Source organism: Electrona antarctica, assembly GCF_951216825.1.
Source record: "Electrona antarctica genome assembly, chromosome: 2".
In the NCBI taxonomy this organism is placed as follows: Eukaryota; Metazoa; Chordata; class Actinopteri; order Myctophiformes; family Myctophidae; genus Electrona; species Electrona antarctica.
The window spans coordinates 37,064,218-37,084,761 of record NC_136807.1 but is presented as its reverse complement, the minus strand read 5'-3'; the positions used below and the strand labels follow the sequence as shown (position 1 = coordinate 37,084,761).

Below are 20,544 nucleotides of genomic sequence, written 5' to 3'. Positions count from 1 at the left end.
TTTCAGTATTTCCAATTTCCAATACTTTTACTTCTACTCCACTACATCTCAGAGGCAACTATTGTATTTTACTCCACTACTTGTATTTCAGCCCTATATTTCGGCTATTTGAAAATAGCAGATCTACAAGCTCAGTGTGTTGCAATGCGACACATTGTGAGCTTGTAGATCTGCTATTTTCAAATGATTTTAATACATTTATACATTTGAAAACTTGAAATGAGACATTCTGCATAATGAGTACATTTTGATACCAATACTTTTGTACTTTTACTCAAGTACATGTTGAATTTACTTTACTCTATATTGCAGTATTTATACTTTTACTTAAGTAAATATTTTGAGTACTTTTTCCACCACTGGAACAAATATATATATCGGTATCAGTTGATATCGGTATCGGAAATTAGGAGTTGGACAATATCGGTAAAAAAGTCAATAATGCTTTTATGGTCAGAGTGACCTTTCTTGACCCGTCACACACCTCCTTCCCTAGATGAAACCATAATTATACCAAGTTTGATATGGTTCACACAGTAAAATGCTCAGTCTTAATCCAACTGTGAGAGTAATCAGAGTATACAACTGCAACCGGATGGATACATGGTTAGATTTGTACATTCTAAGTTACAAATTGATACATTTACACAGAGGATTTTACTGTGTAGGAGCCATGTACCAGAAAAGATCGCAGAAGGACATACAGATGGCTGGAGTGCAAATATATAGAAGTTCTGGTGCGGGACTCATGAACATGCCTGTGGAAAATACAATCAAGTCCCAGCGTCATCCATCTCCAAAACAAAGGTTGCTGTTATAGATGCTGTGGTTTTACATCCTACAGGCATGCTTGCTTATCATAACAAAATATATTAAACCACAAATAAAAGCAAATAAAGTGTCCATGATCCATTTCAGGTCGTAATCCTATGCAGGGTCTGTGATATGCCTTGGCTTCACATTTCATCCCATTTTCCCAGAAATTCTGCTACCTGCGCTAAATCACCAGGGCAGCTTATTAGTCTGATTTCTGGCAGGTGTGCACATCTTAAACTCACCCTCTCTGCCACAAAAAGGCCTTTTGGGTGCGTAGTGGTCTCTTCTTATATCCATGAGTTATTCAAAGAAAGGACTACCGTAGTAATGGGTGGGTAGTGGTCTCTTCTTATATCCATGAGTTATTCAAAGAAAGGACTACCGTAGTAATCTCAGTCAGGACAAATAAAGCCATATGAACAAAGAGAAAACTTGCCAAAAGAACAGCAGTATAAAAAGCTTCAAATACATTAAATCAAAAAATACATTAGAGCAAATACAAAATCATCTTTGATCCCTGCTTAAAAATAATTGTACAGGAGGTACAGTACAGTGGATCTGACAGTAAAATAAATGTGTTAACTAATTAGATATGCATAAATCTCTTTAACAAACATGCTCTATACATTTACACACTTAAAATGTTTGTAAATGTGACACAAAATAGACAACTGATAAAGTGGTTCTTACCAAATGTTTCTTCGGTTACTGTATGTAGTGTACGCTGTCTGGTATCTCAAACATACCTTTTATTTTCTTTGTACTGTAACAATTTTTTGAGAATGGTTGCAGGCTCAGTCCAGCAGCTGACAGAGTCACATGCAAAGAGATCAATGTTGGGTATGCCAAAAGGTTCAGAGGTCTCCGAGTCCGAGACAAAGCTTGTTTTCAGGATGTTGTGGGTTTACTTTGAAACTCACTTTGAGTTCACATTTCCTGTCTGCCTCTAGCCTGGCTAATACGCCAGACCGAATGAGGCTAGTCTGCCTCCACAAAAGAGCATATTATTCCTTGCTGAATAAAATCAGTCTGCTCAAATGAGAGCGGTTGCATCCCTCCACTTATATAAGGTAATCACTCCTCAGTCCCATCTCTTCTCTTGTTACGGAACCAGACCACATATATATTCATATGTCACTGAGTGGCTGGAAACTGCAATTTGAATTCAAATAGTGGCAGTTGAAAATGACCACAGGTCTGTGTCAGGTTCCTCCTTTCTCTCCTCCGAGGCACAGCTACCAGCTGCAATGAAGTAGATTCCCAAATAGCCTGTTATAATTGAATGTAACGGTTTTGTTTGGATGAAGTGAACACATCCCTCCATCCTCCAGGAAATGTAGGGTGACCAGTAGACCTCGATAATGCTCAATGGACGCTGATCTGAAAGGACATAAATTATACAACATCAAGCACAACATCAGCTCCACATACTGCATCATAAAGAGATGAAATTATGCCTTTAGTAGAGGTGCTGGGTTCAAAAGTGACATCAGAAAAATAGAAAAGAACCCGCACCCTCATCTGCTCTAAATGTTATACTTTATTAGTTTATTCGATCAATAACTGTGGAAATATCCAGGATATTGGGATGTGTTAATGTTTAATAAACTTGCCAATAGTTCTCAGTGCTAACTATGCCAGTGAGGGCCTTTCTCACTGGGCCTTCCAGCCCAGAGCAAGCCCTGACGTTGCTAACAGGAAGGTGTGAAATGTGACACTCTCCATCTCAATCTTAAAGAAAGGGAACATGGCAGATGTATGTATCAATGATTGACCCACAAGGCGGTCCTGTAAGAAACAGAGGTCTTATATACCACTTCGCGAGTGTAGCGAGCAGATTCAAACCAACTAAGGGGTAATCCAGACGAGGACGATTTCGGTGTTTCTCGGGCAAGTAATTAGCCGATCTGCCCTTTTTGTCACACGGAGACGGCGTTTTGGGGGACTTTAACGGCTAATTTTGAAACTACCTTCCAGAGTGGGAAAGTTTGGAGACGCGACTTTCACGTCTCCGTGTGTACAGCGAATGCCGCCTAATTTGCTGAAACGGTGATGTCATAGTCCCCTCGCCCCCTCCAAACTAACCAGTGTTAATGGTTTATTTCACCATAACCACTTACATATAAGTATCACAGCTATTTTATATTTGCACATGTCTATAAATCTCTTCTCCAAAAATAGCCGATCTGCAGCCCGCACGCACGCAAAAGTTGCTGAGATTGCGCAGGCATGCACGAGAGAGGAGTTGTGTGTGAGGAGCTGATCACAGATAGAGGGAAAGTGTTATATTTGGCCTATTATTTATGCTATATATTATTGACCGCGTCTGTGTCAGACGCAGTCACAGAGAGAGAGAGAGAGAGAGATGCTGCGGGTTAAAAAATAGAAGGCGTGCGCACGCTCTCTCTCTCTCTCTCTCTCTCTCTCTCACACTCTCTCTCTCTCTCACTTACTTTGTGCTTGCTGCTGTTTTCAGAAGAATTAATCCAAGGTTTGTCATATATTATGGTTTAGTAGGCATACACTTTAGCTGGTCAGTCAGTGTGTGCAGACTCAGAGAGAGAAGCAGCACTGCTCTGCTCATTAAATTGATATGACGCATATGCGCATCTGATCAAGATAATTAGTTATTTGGCAACACCTGTGTGAAATACCAACGCTTTCATATAGCCTACTTTTAGAAGCTTTTTCTTTTTTTTGATGGCCATCTACAGGCCAGCCATGTGTACTGCATCTTTATCTTGAAAACGGAGCAGTTTACCGGTCTCGAGTGGACGTCGTACATAATTAACATAACCGCAATGTAGACGCAGTAAAGTTTTATATCGTTCGCAAACTTAGGCGGGGAACAGCCCGCAACGTCCTCGTGTACCCGGCACATTAGATGAGTCCACCAGCCTCGTGCATCACTGTACGATGAACCAACACAGCGCACATTGACCAATGTTTTTTACCTAAACGAACCACTAAACGAACCTAAACAAACCACCAACTAACCCTAAACCAACCCTAGATAGCTAGTTCATGTGTTTAAATGTATGTTTGTTGAACGACAATAAAAGTATAAAAGACACTTGAGTTATATTATTTAGACCGTTTGAGTAAAGACATAACTCGATGTGTAAGCTGAACCCTTCCAGAGGGGGTAACTAGAAAAAGTGCCCTTCTGGGCACAGGTCTCCACCAGGAGGATAGGACTGTGTGAGATGTTTGGCAAAATGTTTAGGAGTAATATAAACATGTTTGCCTTTGATGGCAATTGGATGACTTGAGGCATTTTGTTCCAAAAATGTGTTTTGCAAAAATCAACCTGTTGGTGGCGCTATAACAGGCCAATGTGAAAAGGGTGGGATATATTCCTCAGCCTAGTAAGAAAATGTGTGAAAGATTTCACGTAAATTGCATGCTGCGTTCATGATTTGAGGCTTTTGTTCAAAACGGGGCAATCTTGCAAACTGTGAAAGCCAATTATAGCCAATTAAGATGGAATATGAAATATCGGACAGATCCGACTTGAGCACATGACCATAGAGATAGTGTGTAACGATTTGTGAGATTTTTGGACAGAATCTGGAGGAGTAATATAAAAAAATGTGTTTTACAAAAGTCGGCCTCCTGGTGGCGCTATAAAAGGCAGATGCGGAAAATGCAGGTCAACGGTTTGTCCTTGGCCTCTAGGGAGTGTGCATGCAACGTTTCACGCAGATCGGTGCAGTTTTAGGTAAAACATGTGAAAAGCTGCCTCATGGTGGCGCTATAACAGGCCAAAGTTTGACATCGACCAGGTTAACGGTGCCGGAGATTAGCTGGTAACAGACGGAAGGACGGACGGACACACACACACACACACACACGGACACACACACGGACGGAGTGCAAAACATACTCTCTCCCCATGCCTTCGGCCTGGTGGAGACAATTATGAGACGATATGCTATCAACTTAGCAAAGAAATCGTAGATAGCTATAAATCTGGACAATAACGTCAATAAAGTATAACATTTGGAGCAGATGAGTGTGCGGCTTTTTCTGCTTAAATGGAAACCCATGGATACCTGACTGTTATGCATGGTGAAGTAATTCATATATTTTGCATCAAGATCTGGCTGCATCGCATCATTTGGAGCATTGTAGCAGTGTAACATAAGACGGAAGCTCCTTTAATACTTACCAATAGCAGAATATCCACACTTTAAACCTCTGTTGATTTTCCAATGACAATGTCATTGCCCTGTTGCAAAAAAAAGATATCACACATCAGATATTAAAGACTTCAGTTTCAAATACTTGATGGCAGTTATCATCTGGGAAAATCTGTGTCAAAGCTCCAACTTCAGCTTCAGCAATATAACATACATCTTCCTGTATTCAGTACAGACGTTCTTTTGCACATCCAAAATGAGAATTTATTTTCATGGGACCAGGGTTTATTAAAATACATCCAGCATTTGCAATGTGAGAACTCAGAAACAGGCTCCCAAACGATTTGTCTGTATCCATATGTTAAAGGGACACTTCACCCTTTTTCCATGTTAATGGCGTTTAGAAGATTTAGAACACTTTCCTGGGGGTCTTTATGTGTGTAATATGTGGTTTTAGATATTTTAGATTTTAGCAGTGAGCCCAGTGTCTCTGATGTCATGGACACTGGGCTCAATTACTTCCTGGACTACATGTTGTCTCAGTAAGACAGCCCTACCCCTATCCACAACGAGGAGCAGTGCACCAAAGCATTATGGGAATTGTAGTCCAGGAAGGAAGTGAGCCCAGTGTCCATGACATCAGAGACACTGGGAACACTGCTCAAATCTAAAATCTGCAAAAGGGGTGAAGTGTCCCTTTAAGAAAGCAGCATTTACTGATGGTGATGGAAGATCTCATTATAATTTTTTAGTTTGTACCTGAGAAGTAGCCAGGCCTGGTGGCTTGGGTGCAATTCTTTTCCTGTTTACCATCGGTGACTCGTTCGTCCTCAGGCTAGGTGTTCGACTGAGTGATGGGCGGGGCTTGGAAGTATGGGACGCAAATGAGTCAATTACATCTCCACCAATTGCAGAGAGGCAGCTGTGTTCTGAGTTGCCAAAGAGGCGGACATGTTCTCCTGAGGATTCCGTGTTGTCCACTAGGTTAGAAAAACACAAAATGCACAAGACAAAAAGCCTTTTTATTATAGAAAACAATTAGATTATTTTAGTTTTAGATGCAAATATACATACTTAATAAACATAACAAGGAATTAGTATGATACAATTTGGAACAATGCCTTGCAAAATGCACAATTATACAACAGGGCGATCGAGGATCGAGGAAGCCAGCTGACTGGCTAGTGAATGGGACATTTGCGGTCGTATTGGCTAAAAAAATATGAATTTCTATCCAATATCTTAGTTACAATGAAATTTAGTTGGCATTTAAAGGGCAACTGTTCTATAAGCGCAATATTACACTTGATGGTGTGCTTTACGTAGATTATTGGCACTTCAGCGCTGCTTACGGAACTCGGCTACAGCCTCGTTCCTGCAGCAACGCTGTCATGCCAATAATCACGGTAAGGCACACCCAATATTGCTTCATTCTGTCACAGCTGGAGAGCATTGCATATGGATCATGGCTATTTGTGATTGTACAGTATAGAAAATGTCTATTCATAAAGAGTGCTATATACTGTAGGTCTGAATCGATAACGATAGGGTAGAGAAATATTTTCCCAGGACTCCGAAAGGCTAGGGCTGGCAAAGGAAGCCAGAGACAAAGGGGAATAAACTCACTCAGAAGATAGCCATTTGGTGTCTGCTGTTCACAGTTATGATGAAGATGATGGTGATAAAGATGATGGTTGTTCATTTCATTTTCAGTCACTGCCTCGGGGGAGGAACAGCCAATGTGATTGGTTTCCACTCCTTGCGACTGATTTCCAATAGGGGGCAACGAGCCTCGACCCGATGATGAGGATGATTGGCTAAGAGTGGTGGAAGCCGTGCTGCCTGAGCCAATGGAGTTAGGCCGTGGGTATTCTAAACCCCTGTGTGAACAACACGCCACAGGGACTAAAAAAACATAAACAATAGATGTCATCCATGAGATATTAATATGGCAGGTGAATAAGCACAATAGCACAATACCTTTAGCTGCTGTAAGTAAAATATAGTTAGTTTAGTTACGTTTAGTAAATTAGAGATTCAGGAAACATGAAGTGCTGTCGGGAGATTTGTATCTCCACCTGATCATATTCACGTAAGAGCAAAAGGAATTTTGTCAATAGAACCTTCTTTGGACTATTGCTCATAAGTGTCATTTGTAAAACTACTTACTTCTCCCAGGCAGAGCGTAGTTGACGGCACGGTCACAAATGGCAGCTTCACTGGGTTGGATATCCATGAATGGTTTCTTGCCCATTCCCATAAAAACCCTCTCCTGCATGCGCAGCTCTGGAAATATGTAGACATTAGTCAATAATTCAATGGGTTGATTTGAATTTATTTCATTTAGACTTTATCAATTTCAGTTAGTTTTAATTCGTTTTTTTTTTAAAGTGGGCAAAATAATAGTTTTAGTTGAATTAGTTTTTGTGTTTTTAATTTGTATCATAATATGCAGTATTTGTCAGCGGTGAGGTTCAAAAAGGTAAGTCGTATGTATTAAATCATTTAAAAAAGGTATTCACAGTTAAAATTGCCACAGATAAGAAAATGGATATACAACCAAAATAAAAGGCTTATATATAGAATAAATTGACAATGACTACTTAAATCTACGGACATTTTCTTTTTGAATTTAGTTAGTTTTGTAAGCACACAATACTGTTTCAGTTAATTGTCTTTTTTGTTGTTATTTTCATTTCATGTAACTAAAAATGTTCCCTCCCAATTCTAGTTATAGTTATTTTTGATTGATTAATTTGTTAATTCACTCTTGCATTAATCCATTTAACAACTTGCATACATTATACTGTTACTGTACTCACATATACAGTGGTACATTGCTACAGAGACTACAAACATCCTTTCCCGACACATACATACACACAGAGACATTAATGCCCACAGATAGTGTGACACAAAACACTGTAAATACATGCTGTACATGTTTACCTCGACTGTGGGCAGCCTGTTCCCACAGGATCCTCTCCAGGTCTGTGGTCCAGGCTTTCTTTGCCTCCATGCTGTATGCTCTCAGAGTGTAAGTGTCCTCCCTCTTCCTCCTGCGGAACCAGATCTCAAAACTCAGACCGGTGACCCCGACCCCGTGTGTCATCCCAATGTCACATGTCTGCAGAAAGGTGAACAAAATGTTATGGTTCCAGCCGACTCTTTAAGGTGTGTTCACATCGAACACAAAGCATGTTTTTTTTACGCTGTGTACAGTACAACAAACCTTGAAAGACTGTTTGTAGACGTAAACATCGTTGCCAACGTCAGTTCTCTTTGTTTTGCTGAAGAGAATGAGGTGTTCAAAGAGAAAGATGCGGCGGACACATTTCTTCTTCCTGAAAAATACAGTGAACTCATCCTGGCGAATGAGTTCTCCCTGTTCCTTCAAATTCACCTGGAGAAGAGAAGAGAAGAGAAGAGAAGAGAAGAGAAGAGAAGAGAAGAGAAGAGAAGAGAGGAGAGGAGAGGAGAGGAGAGGAGAGGAGAGGAGAGGAGAGGAGAGGAGAGGAGAGGAGAGGAGAGGAGAGGAGAGGAGAGGAGAGGAGAGGAGAGGAGAGGAGAGCTTGATTCAATTAATCTCTTGAATTTAAGTTCTCAGTTATTCTGTCCACTCCTTGAAGGCTATCTTACATCACAGTCCCGGATGGCGTCCATGGTGAGGAGATCGTTGCCATGGCGCATCTGAAACCGAACCAGGTCTGCAGCAGCCTGGATCTCAGTCTTCTCCCTCTCCTGGTTCATCATTTCAGAAACACACACACTTGAATCACAAACACTTTGGCCACGTGTACCATCGTGGACCACGTCATGTGTCTTGTGTGAGCTGGTCAGGGCTAACATGTCCAAGAGCAGCAGGCTGTACTTGCTGATCCTCTGTATGGGTCTCAACAGGTAGGATGACAGGTCCATCATATCTCCTAACTCCTGTTGTTTTCTCTAGGAGAGAAAACAATGTGGTTTGTCAAAAGTAGTGCCTTGGATCTTTGTAGTTGGTAGTACAGTACCGCATATGTGAATATTGCATGAACTTCACACTTCTGGTTAGAATTGTAATTGTTGACAATTAAACACATAAGAAGAGGGGGCAAAGGGAGAGGCTGACCTTGAAGATGTCGTGGCGTCGGTGGAGGATCAGGGCGTCTGATTGGGGCTTGTTTTTACTGTAATGAGCATACAGGCCAAAGCTTTCGCTCTGCACAAAGAATCCAGTTCAAAGAAAGATTCAGACAATGTGGCTACCGACAACTCTCACATATCACAGTAGTAGCATATTATACACTATACAGTATAATATTTATTGTCATGCTATTAGTTGAGCCATGCAAAGCATAAGTGCAAAAACTATTGCAACAAGGCTTTCTATTTTTATGTCTGTGTATGCTTGTGTCCACTTAAGAAGAAAATGGAAACATATGAAGAAAGCAATTATGCTGATTATGGTTATTATGTACATCCTATCCTATCCCTCTCTATACTCTATAACACTATCCCTCTCTATACTCACATGTCTGAGAAAGCAGCGTGCGACCAGTGCAGGCTCTCGCTGACAGGACTCCAGCTCTGGGAGGAAGTAGTGACTGTGGAAGTCATAAAGCTTCTCCAGGTTACCAAAGATAACGCCCCTCTTCCCCCTCAGGTCCTGGGGAATGTCTGGCCTGTCCAGCAGAGGGTGGTAGTGGGTCAGAATGTAGCCCAAGGAGCGCACATACTCCCTCTCTGTGAACACCAACTCCTCCAACACACGCTGTAGCCTCCTGTAAGTAAGTACAGAACCATAACACACGCTGTAGCCTCCTGTAAGTAAGTACAGAACCATAACACACGCTGTAGCCTCCTGTAAGTAAGTACAGAACCATAACACACGCTGTAGCCTCCTGTAAGTAAGTACAGAACCAACAAATCACAGACAGAAACACTACATGTTTGTTGAGGCAAGAGAAACACTTGACTTATATTTACTGCTTTTCTGGCATGCAATGATAGGATGGTTTTGGGATATAGAATAAACGCGCGCACACACACACACACACACACACACACACACACACACACACACACACACACACACACACACACACACACACACACACACACACACACACACACACACACACACACTTTAGTAAATAAATCAACAACACAGATATAATCTCAGCAGATATACAACAGAAAACAGGAATAGAATAGAATAGATCAGGTGTTGTTGTTGTTGGCTAGACTGTACCTGTGTTACTTCAATGTAAGCTTAGAGACAGATGAAGAAAAATAATGTCACCATCTCACATGGGTAAAGACGTAAAGTAGTGTTTCAATCAATGAAGTAGGTTAGACACACACACACACACACACACACGTGCGCGCACACAGAACGTCACCCATTTATCATAAACTTACAGCGCATTGCTGGTGCTCTCCTCTGCACTGGCCACACACACTGAGCTCTCACATTTGCTGACGCCGGGCAGGCTGGAGGTTTTACTGCAGGACATGGCTGCAGGACCTCCCGCAGCTCCCGGTGGTCCTACAAAGGACTCCTCCGAGCAGAAGCTCCCGTGGCGGGAGATCTGAAACCTCTGTGCCTCTTGGAGAATCCGACATGACGGCTGGCCGCGATGGGAGCAGGGCGATGACGTTGGAGCCAGCGGCTCTGGCAGCGGAGTGGGCACTGCTGACACGGACCCTGCCGCCGGTGACGCTACGACAGTGGAACACGAGGCCTCGCTCACCGACCGAGTGCCCAAACCTCGGCCCCATGGGAACCACTGGCAACCGACGGTGTGCGACTGAGAGAGAGCAGCGGCATCTCTCTCGCGCCTCGCCCGGTTGTTAACCTCCCTCTTCTTGCTCTCTCTCTCTGTTCTCCTGGGCGACCTGTGAAGAGATGGTCAACAAGCAGCTTTAACAGGCAAATGTGGCACGCTATGCCACAAAAAATATTTTCCTGAAACATTGGCTTTGTTAGCTATGAGCTGTTAAGACTGAAATTGTATAAAAAACAGCTTTTAATACATATGTAATTTATAAGCCGTCATTTGAACCACTAACCATTATCTAATGACTGGCGCCTTATTTTAAAACACTTTTTAAAACGTACTTGTATCAAAAGTATTTTTTTATATATATTTTTTATTACATTTTCTTTATTAAAATGCATTATTATTTGCACTGCTATGTGGCACAAATGTTATGCGAAGCTCGGCCAATCAGTGAAGCTGACAGTTTGGGTTGGCCAATCAGAGAGCCCAAACACACTGAGCATTTCTGCCTCTTTCTCAGACAGTTACACATATTCGTGATGTTTTGGTTCTCGGAAACTGTTGGTCTGTCCGAAGCCATTCGGCTTTGCACACCTCAGGGTTATATGTATATGAGACAGAGACACACACGCAAGGTTTGAGACTGTGTGACACACAGACAGACACTCACAAAGATTCAGTGGCGTGAATTATAGTATTGATTATTATATAATAATAATGTTACCTGTGGGGCGAGTCAGGACTGACCCTAGACCCCTCGTTGGTTCTAACATCATAGCTAGGTAGCATATTCTCAGGTTTGGCAGAGTCACAGAAGGCTTCACTTATGGAGTTTGTATTGCTGCTCCCCAGGATTGGCCTTCTCTTCCTCATGTCCACTGTCCCTGTGATGATTCCCTCCCACTGAGGGTGTCTTGGCCCAGGGGTGGACTGCAGTGCCATACTCTGACCACTAGGCGGCACCATCTGACCATCAAGGTCTCCCTCAGCGCTGTGGCTATCACACCAGGCAGTCTGGTGCTGTTGGTCATAGGCCTCGTTCACTTCCTGCATGCTCTCCTGAAGCTGCTGCTTGGCCTCCTGGCACTTCAGCCAGGCAACATTCCAGACCCGCATCCCCCTGGAGCCCCGCAAGGAGCAGGCTTGGGCCTTGACCTCCTGAAATCGCTCGTGGCTGAATTGTAGGAACCGGAGTTCGTAAGCCTGGAGAAGGGTGGGGTCATGATGACCCGTCAGTGGGATGTCAGGAGTGGTAGGTCCCAACTCTGGTACTGGGAGGGTGTTCAGATTATGGTCATGCTGCTGCTGGTACTGCAACGGTTGAGTGTTAAATTGATGGTGTGGGGTTGTGTTATGGTCATGCTCATGGTGTTGGTCTTGTGTGACGTGGGTATGAGGTAGGTGCGTGGTGGCGTTGGTGTTAGGATCTTGTTGTACTGGGTGGGTGTTGGGTTGATTCTGGTCGAGGTACTCTTTGCATTCCATAGCCATTGCTGTAGCCTAATAGAAGATACAGAGGTAGAGATTACAGCAGCAACCTTGGGCAGTGCAATATGTTTTTTTGTCTTTTTTTGTCCCCTTACATATCTGAAATATTACGTTGTTAACAACACTGAAAAAGTAACAAATAAAAGTAACAATAAAACAAGCAATGAAATACAGAACGTACCGTGTAGAACGTTGGCACTCAAAAATAATGGTAACAAATCTAAATCTAGGTTAGAACCGTACCCTTTTATGTACACTGGTTTCCAGTGAAGGACTAAATTTACTCATTGTGGATTAAAGTCTGAAAAGCATTTGAGATCTCCCTGGCAAGGACTCCCACCAACCTGCTCACAGAAGTCGCACACGTTGACCATAATCTGCAGTTCCCTGCAGCAGGCTTCCGCCCTGGACAGGAAGTTCCCCAGGTCCGACTTGAAAGTGCGGACCAAGGTCCTGAAGACCTCGGTCTCTGGGTAGGATAATCCATCTGCCTGAAGCCTCTCTGCCTCTGACATTAAAGCCATGGCATGATGGTTACGGTCCTGAAGGAAGAGAATGTGTATGAGAGAGAGAGAGAGAGAGAGAGAGAGAGAGTGAGAGACAGAGAGAGAGAGAGAGAGAGAGAGAGAGAGAGAGAGAGAGAGAGAGAGAGAGAGAGAGAGAGAGAGAGAGAGAGAGTGAGAGACAGAGAGAGATTTGCATTTTAGTTCTATTGTAGCCTGGGCAGCATTCCTTTTCAGGTTTATGATCCGGTCGGGAGCGGATGATATTTTATGTCATGTTGTAGTCATTGTTTTGTAGTCATCAGGCCGGAACCCTCAAACCAGAACTTCCTTTCCCTCAAACCGGAAGAATAATACCTTCCCAATAAAAGCGTCTCGTAGCCTGCGATGAAAATATAATTTCCCTGTGGGATAACAAAGGTTAACAAAGGACACTAAATACTCTCTAGAAATTAGAGAAACTACGCAGCATCAAGGCTTTTATTGGGAAGGTATTGTTCTGACTACAACATGACGTAACATATCCCGGCCGGATCACACGGCAATTTAGTAACACAGACCAGGCTTTCCTCCGAGGTGGAAAGCCTGGTGACGTGAGGTTAGTTATATTGTGAGTTAGAGACAGAGTCAGACTGTTTTTTCAGTGATTGGCTGATGCTACTGAGTTAAGACTAATATAATATGAGGGAAGGATAATTTATCTTAGAATACAATAACAAGTTTGTCTCATGGTACAAATGTCAGTTTATGAAGTATGCTTACATGAGCTAAGTGGGAAGCCCTTCTTTCACACTATACTTCATCTTTCCATCTTTCTTAAAGCTGCAATCCATGACTTTTATTTTAACCAATCTCTATGGTTGGGTATATTAACACAATATAACTAACACAACTGCATTGGTTGTACATGGTCTCCCTTGTCTCTTCTGTTGTCAGATAGGATGGACCACCACTGGTTGACAAGAAGCTCAAATAATATCCCGCCTTCCCAAACAAGCTCTGTTAATAGTTTAACAGCAGAATCTTCGGTGCCCGGACAAGAGTTCATATCCTTGGTAGGACATTGCGGATTTAAACAGGGAAACAGACATACAGTACAGGGACTCGTATTACAGCTACAATTCAACACAAAAGAGACTCACATTGGCTTCAATGAGGAAGGCAGTGAAGCTGTTCAGTGTCTGTTCCACTCTGGATTTGGAGTCCTCGACTTCCGCAGCCTCCAGGAGGTGGCGCTGTCCCTCAGCATCAAACCACTCCTTGATCTTGCAGCAATAGGAAGGCATTTTTGAATGATTGAATACTTTGTTTGCAATAATTAGTACAGAGGTACGATTTACAATGGTGGTTAAAAGGATAACACAAAAAGCCATATAGGAGCTTGTTTCTATCCATTGTGGTCCTGAAGATGTGCTTCATGTACACTTCACTACAATCTGTTTCCATCCATTGTGGTCCTGAAGATGTGCTTCATGTACACTTCACTAGAATCTTTGTTTCCATCCATTGTGGTCCTGAAGATGTGCTTCATGTACACTTCACTAGAATCTGGTCCAGAAGATGTGCTTCATGTACACTTCACTAGAATCTGTTTCCATCCATTGTGGTCCTGAAGATGTGCTTCATGTACACTCCACTAGAATCTAAAAGCCATAGGAGCTTGTTTCCATCCATTGTGGTCCTGAAGATGTGCTTCATGTACACTTCACTAGAATCTTTGTCCCAATTGCAATTTTATTAACTGCAGACACTTCTGGATTTCAAACCTAGATAATACAACTTTCTCAATTTTGTCATTTTTCCCCCAGTATACTGTAGGTAAAACAGTTTTGTCATAAGCACTTCAAATAGACTACCCAGATAAGACAATAGCTAGTGCTAGTGCAAGTGCTCAGGTAAAGGCTTTTTGCCAGTACCTGTGTGAAGTGTCCCTCCATCTCTCTCAGGCGGAGCAGGTACTCCAGGTGTTCCTGTGCCACGTTGGACCTCTGCACCAGGAAGTGAGCCTGCTCCTCTACATGGTTGTACAGACTGGTCACCGAGTCCACTGCATTGCTGCAAGGTAAGGAGAAAGCATATTCAATAGTCCATGAGTTTGGTTGGATTCAAGATCAAGATCAAGACAGTTTGTTCTCAGGTTGAGTGTGAATCATTCTATCATGCACGATACTGTATTCAATGGTATACTATACTGGACCAGCTGATGTCCAGGCACTAAGGGTTACATGAAGCCTTGTACTTTCGGAGGTAGTCCAAATGTTTAAACATGTTGCACAAAATCTTAACTTTCCACAGTCTACCAACTCAATGTGAAATCAGTCCAACTTGTCATTGCTTGACACTTGCTTTGGCAATGTAAACATGTTTTCTCATGCCAATAAAGATCCTTTGGATTGAACTGAATTTAAATAGATTGTTAGTTTTTTTCTTTTTACATTTCTTTAAAAGATGTCAAAGATAGTGAAAATAGCCAATCTACAAGCTCACAATCCAAGGAATAAAGTTTGGGAAGCAACGCCATAATCCTGTTTGTTCATAGTCCTGTACACTGTCTAGTTGAGATTATGTTCTAAATACAGCAACAATACACAGTAAAATCATCGATGTTAATGTAACTATTTGTAAGGGTACTGAGAGTGCACAATCATGTAACCAAAATGTGGTTACATTTTATTTGCCTCATACAGAGTTACTGAGGATTTGACCGTCTACAGAGATAAATTCCTTGTGTGAACACCATACTTGGCAATGGGTTCTGCACCGTGGGGGTGTTTACCTGAAGTCCTCACAGTGGGGGTATTTCATGTCACTCTCCCTCCTCAGCCTGGCCAGATTGGCCCCGCCTTCTCTTTGCAAGCCAACCAATCGGCTGTCCTGCAGAACGTCCCTCATCAGAGTTCTCTGATCCATTATGCACTGCTTTACGTTCTATTAAAGACAGAAACACGCTGGTTGTAACATAACATTGAGCACTAGCGAAAGTTTGTATTAACTTTTTTGCACTCACCAAAACAAACTACTACTGTACAGAATCTATTATCAAGCTAACATAAATATTGGATACGCAAAGTTCTACATGCAGTATATATGCACAGTGTAAAATGCTAAAAAAATATTTTTAAAGACTGGTACCGGTACAGTGTCAATCTTCTGGGTCTCCTCCAACTTCCTGATGGCTTTCTGTAGCAGGGCAGCTGCCTCATGCAGGTCAGACACAAAGGGGTGAAGTTTCTAAAAAATAGAATATTTTACAGATGTTAAATATAGGTATGCAGATACTGTAAAACTTTGTAAAGCAAAACATATATATTATTGTTTTATTCGAAAACTGTTGCTGTTGTTCTTTTCCCTTTCCCTCCCAATTTAGTCACTACCAATCCCCTGTGTGTATAGTAGTCACTGACAATCCCTACTTGTTGGTCTTTGGAGAGGGTTGTAGACAGCCATGTCTCATTCAATACACATGGAGTCACCAGTCACTTCTTTTCACATAAGAGTGTGACGTTTCACAAGAAGGGTTTGACGTGTGCAGAGGAACACGGGATTCCTTCCTGTTCTGCTCCCTGATAAACAGCTGTCCCGACCAACCTGTAAGAGTCGCTAGTGCAGCGACAGAGATCGCCCTCCCCTGCCGACTTACCACTTCAAAACACGTTTGCTTGAGTGCTCAGCCAAGCCGGGTGACTGTGGAAGAATTTGTGGAGTCTTAATAAAATATCTGGCTTAATAAAGTGTCCGGGTAGCTCAGTCGGTAGAGCTGAGTTCATGGGTTCGATCCCGGGAAACACCAACTCAGCGAATGAGTAGCACGGCTTGGTGCAGCAAGTCGTGCGGGAAGTACTGGGAGCTGATGGTAGGTGTGGTGCTCCACCTCAGCAATCCCAGGGGTCTAGCGGCTACCGGCTGATGATACCGACAATAAGCCACTCCCGACCTACTTCTTCTTCTAATAAAATAAAATAAACTTTACACAGTTAATGAGGTACCCACCTGGTGCAGGTCCAGCCAATCACGGTGGCTGTAGGAAAGTGTTCCATCCAAACCCGAAGTCAGCTGGTTTGCTTCCACCATCTTGTGCAAGGCCTTCACTGAAGTCACTATTTCAGTCTGTTTCACAACACATGACAGAGTAACATCAGCAACTTTACACAACCTTTACACGATATGTTTGAACTTCAGAGTAATTACACTGCCATTCAGGTACGGTAATTACAGCTGTGACTAAATGCTGGAATCATGTCATCTGTGCTGACACGTAAAATGGTCATACATTGTGGCCTTAATTACACAACTATAAATGCAAAATGTAACAATGCACAATAATGTAAAGTTGTATACAGAATTGTAGTGCCTTCTTACACAGCAATTTCCTTTTTTTTAAACCAGAAACAGTCACATTGTACACTTTCAGAGTGGGCAACGCACTGTCATTTTAAAAAATGGCAAACTACAGTACTAAGTCTGACCTGTATGCCCGGACATCTGTCCGGTCGATGGCTGATGTCCTTCTCTCCCAACACCACCATATGGTGTACCACTTGGGGTGTCTGCTCCTGAAACAAAGACACAGGCTGGTAATTCACTGATGAAATTCATTCAGTAAATGGAGCTCATACAATCAGTGGTACAATAGAGGGAAAAAAATGATGTGACAGTTTATACAGGTTTTAGTCACTTGATGAAGACAAGACATTATGCTTTGAACTCTAGCCAGGCAAAAACAATAGTGCTGATAAAAGGAGGTTTGTGTCCTTGGTACAGTACCTGCAGCATTGTCAAGGTTTTAAAGAAGTATGGTGGTGGTGGGATCTTCCTCGCGTCAACTACAACTGTCATTCCAAGCTCTCTGGTCTCTCTCCTACATATACAGATACAGTGAATTTAAAAAAAAAATCACACCTGTGTGAAGTGAGGGGAACTCTTATCATACATCATCTCATTCCGGCCAATCACAATTTGCGTCCTCACTTTTGTCTTCAATGTTTGCGTTTACACAATGTTTGTGTTTACACAAACACTCAAAACTGGCCATTCATTGTTCAATGTTCACAATACATTTGTATCCATACAGTACACAACTACAATCATATATATGGCTTATTGTCGGTATTGGCCGAGGTCAAGTGTGTCTCTCCCAGGCACAGGATCCTATTTTTCTTTGCTAGAGTACAGTACCAACTTAGCTACCCGGACACAAGTGCATGCTTGTTCACATAAACAAATGACGCTTTGCTGTGATTCATTGATTAATTTAATTTAAGTTAATAGGCAGAGCAAGACTAAAAACATCCACAATATGTTTCTACTTACCTAATGATAGAGTGGAAGTACAGCAGTGTTTGGCTGAGCTCATGGTTAGTTACAAATGACCTCCATCCCTGGTGGTCTCCATAGACCTCAACTACTGCCCTTCCTGTTCTGTCTCTGCCTCCTAAAGGGGATGGAGAGGGGGAGAAAAAGTTAGATTACACAAGATAAATCTCAAGAGAATATCTAGATAGTAACAATGATGCCGTCAGTGAAGAACTTCATAGACATCACCAGCGACCAGCGTTCTTCCTTGACCTCCAAGGGATGGAGGGAGAAATGTCATATTGTAACTTTCTCTTGAGGTAATAACTGCCACGTAGGACATTTTGTCAATTTAGTGGTAACAACTTATAATAAGGTGCTTGCAATAAGCATTCATTTATGGTTAAAACAGCCCTTATAAGTCCTGATAAGATGCTTATTTGGTTAATAATACTACTAGCGTATGAGCCTAAGAACTTTAATAAAAGCCTTATGAGTTTCTTAAAGTTGTTTATTATAGAGCACCGAAGTCTGACGTCATTTTACACATCCTACCTGGGTCGTGTTTTACACATCCTACCAGGGTCGTGTTTTACACATCCTACCAGGGTCGTGTTTTTACACATCCTACCTGGGTCGTGTTTTACACATCCTACCTGGGTCGTGTTTTACACATCCTACCTGGGTCGTGTTTTACACATCCTACCTGGGTCGTGTTTTACACATCCTACCTGGGTCGTGTTTTACACATCCTACCAGGGTCGTGTTTTACACATCCTACCAGGGTCGTGTTTTACACATCCTACCTGGGTCGTGTTTTACACATCCTACCTGGGTCGTGTTTTCTTCCCCCATTCGGAGTCCCCATACCCATAGACTTTTTACACATCCTACCTGGGTTGTGGTTTTTTTCCCCCATTCGGAGTCCCCATACCCATAGACTTTTACACATCCTACCTGGGTGGTGTTTTTTCCCCCATTCGGAGTCCCCATACCCATAGACTTTTTACACATCCTACCTGGGTCGTGTTTTTTTTCCCCCATTCGGAGTCCCCATACCCATAGACTTTTTTATATCGTGTCAAATAAGAACTGTGTTCCAAAAATACACAAATGATCCCAGCAGTTTCACTCGTTTGGATATGAAGAATCAACTAGTTACATTTTCGCCAACATGTCCGGTACGATTTCTTATTTAACAAACCAAATTTGCCAACCTGTGAGACATGCTATTCCCAGGTAGAGGGGGTGAGTTCCAATATCTGGGCCTGCCAGTGGCAGATAGTCTGGTCTGGGTAGAATCAATTCAGGTTGGAGTGTTGTCTGGTTCTCTGTTGTTGGAGCTGGATGGGTTTGTTCCTTGTTCTCTGTCTCTGCATTCCCACTGACAGCTTTGACTGGCTCGTTGCCTTCATGAGAAACAGGATGGGTTATAGTGTGATGGTAAAATTGATAAGATCCGTTAAAAGCTATAATATGACACAGATGCGTCCTCAGGTCTAAATGGATTAATGCTGACTACTTTGAGCGCCAGTCTGCTCTGCTCTGTTCATCTTCGTGTTGCTCCTTCAGTTTGTCTACCTCTGAGGTAGACAAACTGAAGGAGCAACAGTTTGTCTACCTCTGAGGTAGACAAACTGAAGACAAACACGAAGATGAACAGAGCAGACTAGAATAGAACAGAATCCAATAGTATATGGCCTCAGCTCAAGTATTGAACAGGCGAATAAACTGAGACAAAGGTATACAATGGTTACAATGACAAAAAAAATATATATCACACCCGTGTGAAGTGAGGGGCACTCTTATCATCTATTTGCTCAGACACTATGATGTAACGTTGTCCATTCATTGTCAATGGGAATTTAATGTTTGTGTAGGACAAAGTTTGTGGACACACACCAAAAGTTAGACATAGGAGGGGCTAGCGCCCCTCAAAAAACACAAATAAAACCAATACAACAAACCGAGAACTTCCATAAAACCATACCTTTATTGAATATCTTCCTTCTGTTGATCTGGGGTGACACCAGCCGAAAGGCAGTGGTGTTTTTACATTTGACCACATGTAGCCTGGGCACCTCCTCTGTACTAGAGACAGTGTTGTCTATCTTTCTAAGATCGTGTACCACGACAACCTCACACTTCTCTGAGGTGTCCACAACTGTGGTAGACAGCGATGAACATCTTCTGTCCACTTCTGTGGCTTCAGGTCTGTTTTGTGACAACCCACGAAGTCTAGCAATGTTGACATGAACCTCTGCAGAATCACTGTTATTTTCCAATATGCTTGAATTCATCCCTGTAGGGTTCAATCTGTTTGGCAATATTCTATGATGAACAATGTTTGCATTTGTCTCTGAAAGGCTGCTTGCATTCGGTGGTAATACACAAGGCTTAAAAGAGTTCATGTCTATTCGTTTGGGTTCATTTGAGATCAACGAAACTCGTTGGGATGTTATAGCGTTAATATTTCTTCCAAAACCTACATTTGTCTCATGTTTTGTCTCAACCTCCTGATAATGCACAACACCAGGT

General features: G+C 42.4%; 1 protein-coding gene across 1 annotated transcript; it reads right to left on the bottom strand.

Annotated features, from left to right (window-relative positions):
• Window positions 1-785: 785 nt before the first annotated feature.
• On the bottom strand, window positions 786-20,337 carry LOC306914961 (puratrophin-1-like). Its single transcript, XM_079492203.1, has 23 exons — window positions 19,997-20,337; window positions 19,224-19,415; window positions 18,025-18,145; window positions 17,479-17,572; window positions 17,181-17,267; window positions 16,705-16,821; window positions 15,847-15,945; window positions 15,491-15,642; window positions 14,631-14,769; window positions 13,857-13,979; window positions 12,556-12,753; window positions 11,448-12,223; window positions 10,362-10,838; window positions 9,472-9,721; window positions 9,070-9,159; window positions 8,598-8,903; window positions 8,191-8,361; window positions 7,908-8,085; window positions 7,128-7,244; window positions 6,585-6,863; window positions 5,718-5,938; window positions 4,988-5,047; window positions 786-2,196 (listed from the first exon to the last, which is right to left on the bottom strand). Exons 1-22 carry the CDS (start codon window positions 20,304-20,306, stop codon window positions 5,009-5,011), a joined length of 4,536 nt encoding a protein of 1,511 aa, XP_079348329.1. The 5' UTR covers window positions 20,307-20,337; the 3' UTR covers window positions 786-2,196; window positions 4,988-5,008.
• Window positions 20,338-20,544: the final 207 nt, after the last annotated feature.

Coding starts and splice junctions, on each gene's coding strand:
- LOC306914961 (XM_079492203.1), bottom strand. CDS start 20,306: ATGAATTCAAGCATATTGGAAAATAACAGTGATTCTGCAGAGGTTCAT. Junction 9,160..9,471: donor CACGCTGCTTTCTCAGACAT/GTGAGTATAGAG, acceptor TTCTTTGTGCAG/AGCGAAAGCTTTGGCCTGTA. Junction 6,864..7,127: donor CTACGCTCTGCCTGGGAGAA/GTAAGTAGTTTT, acceptor ATGTTTTTTTAG/TCCCTGTGGCGTGTTGTTCA.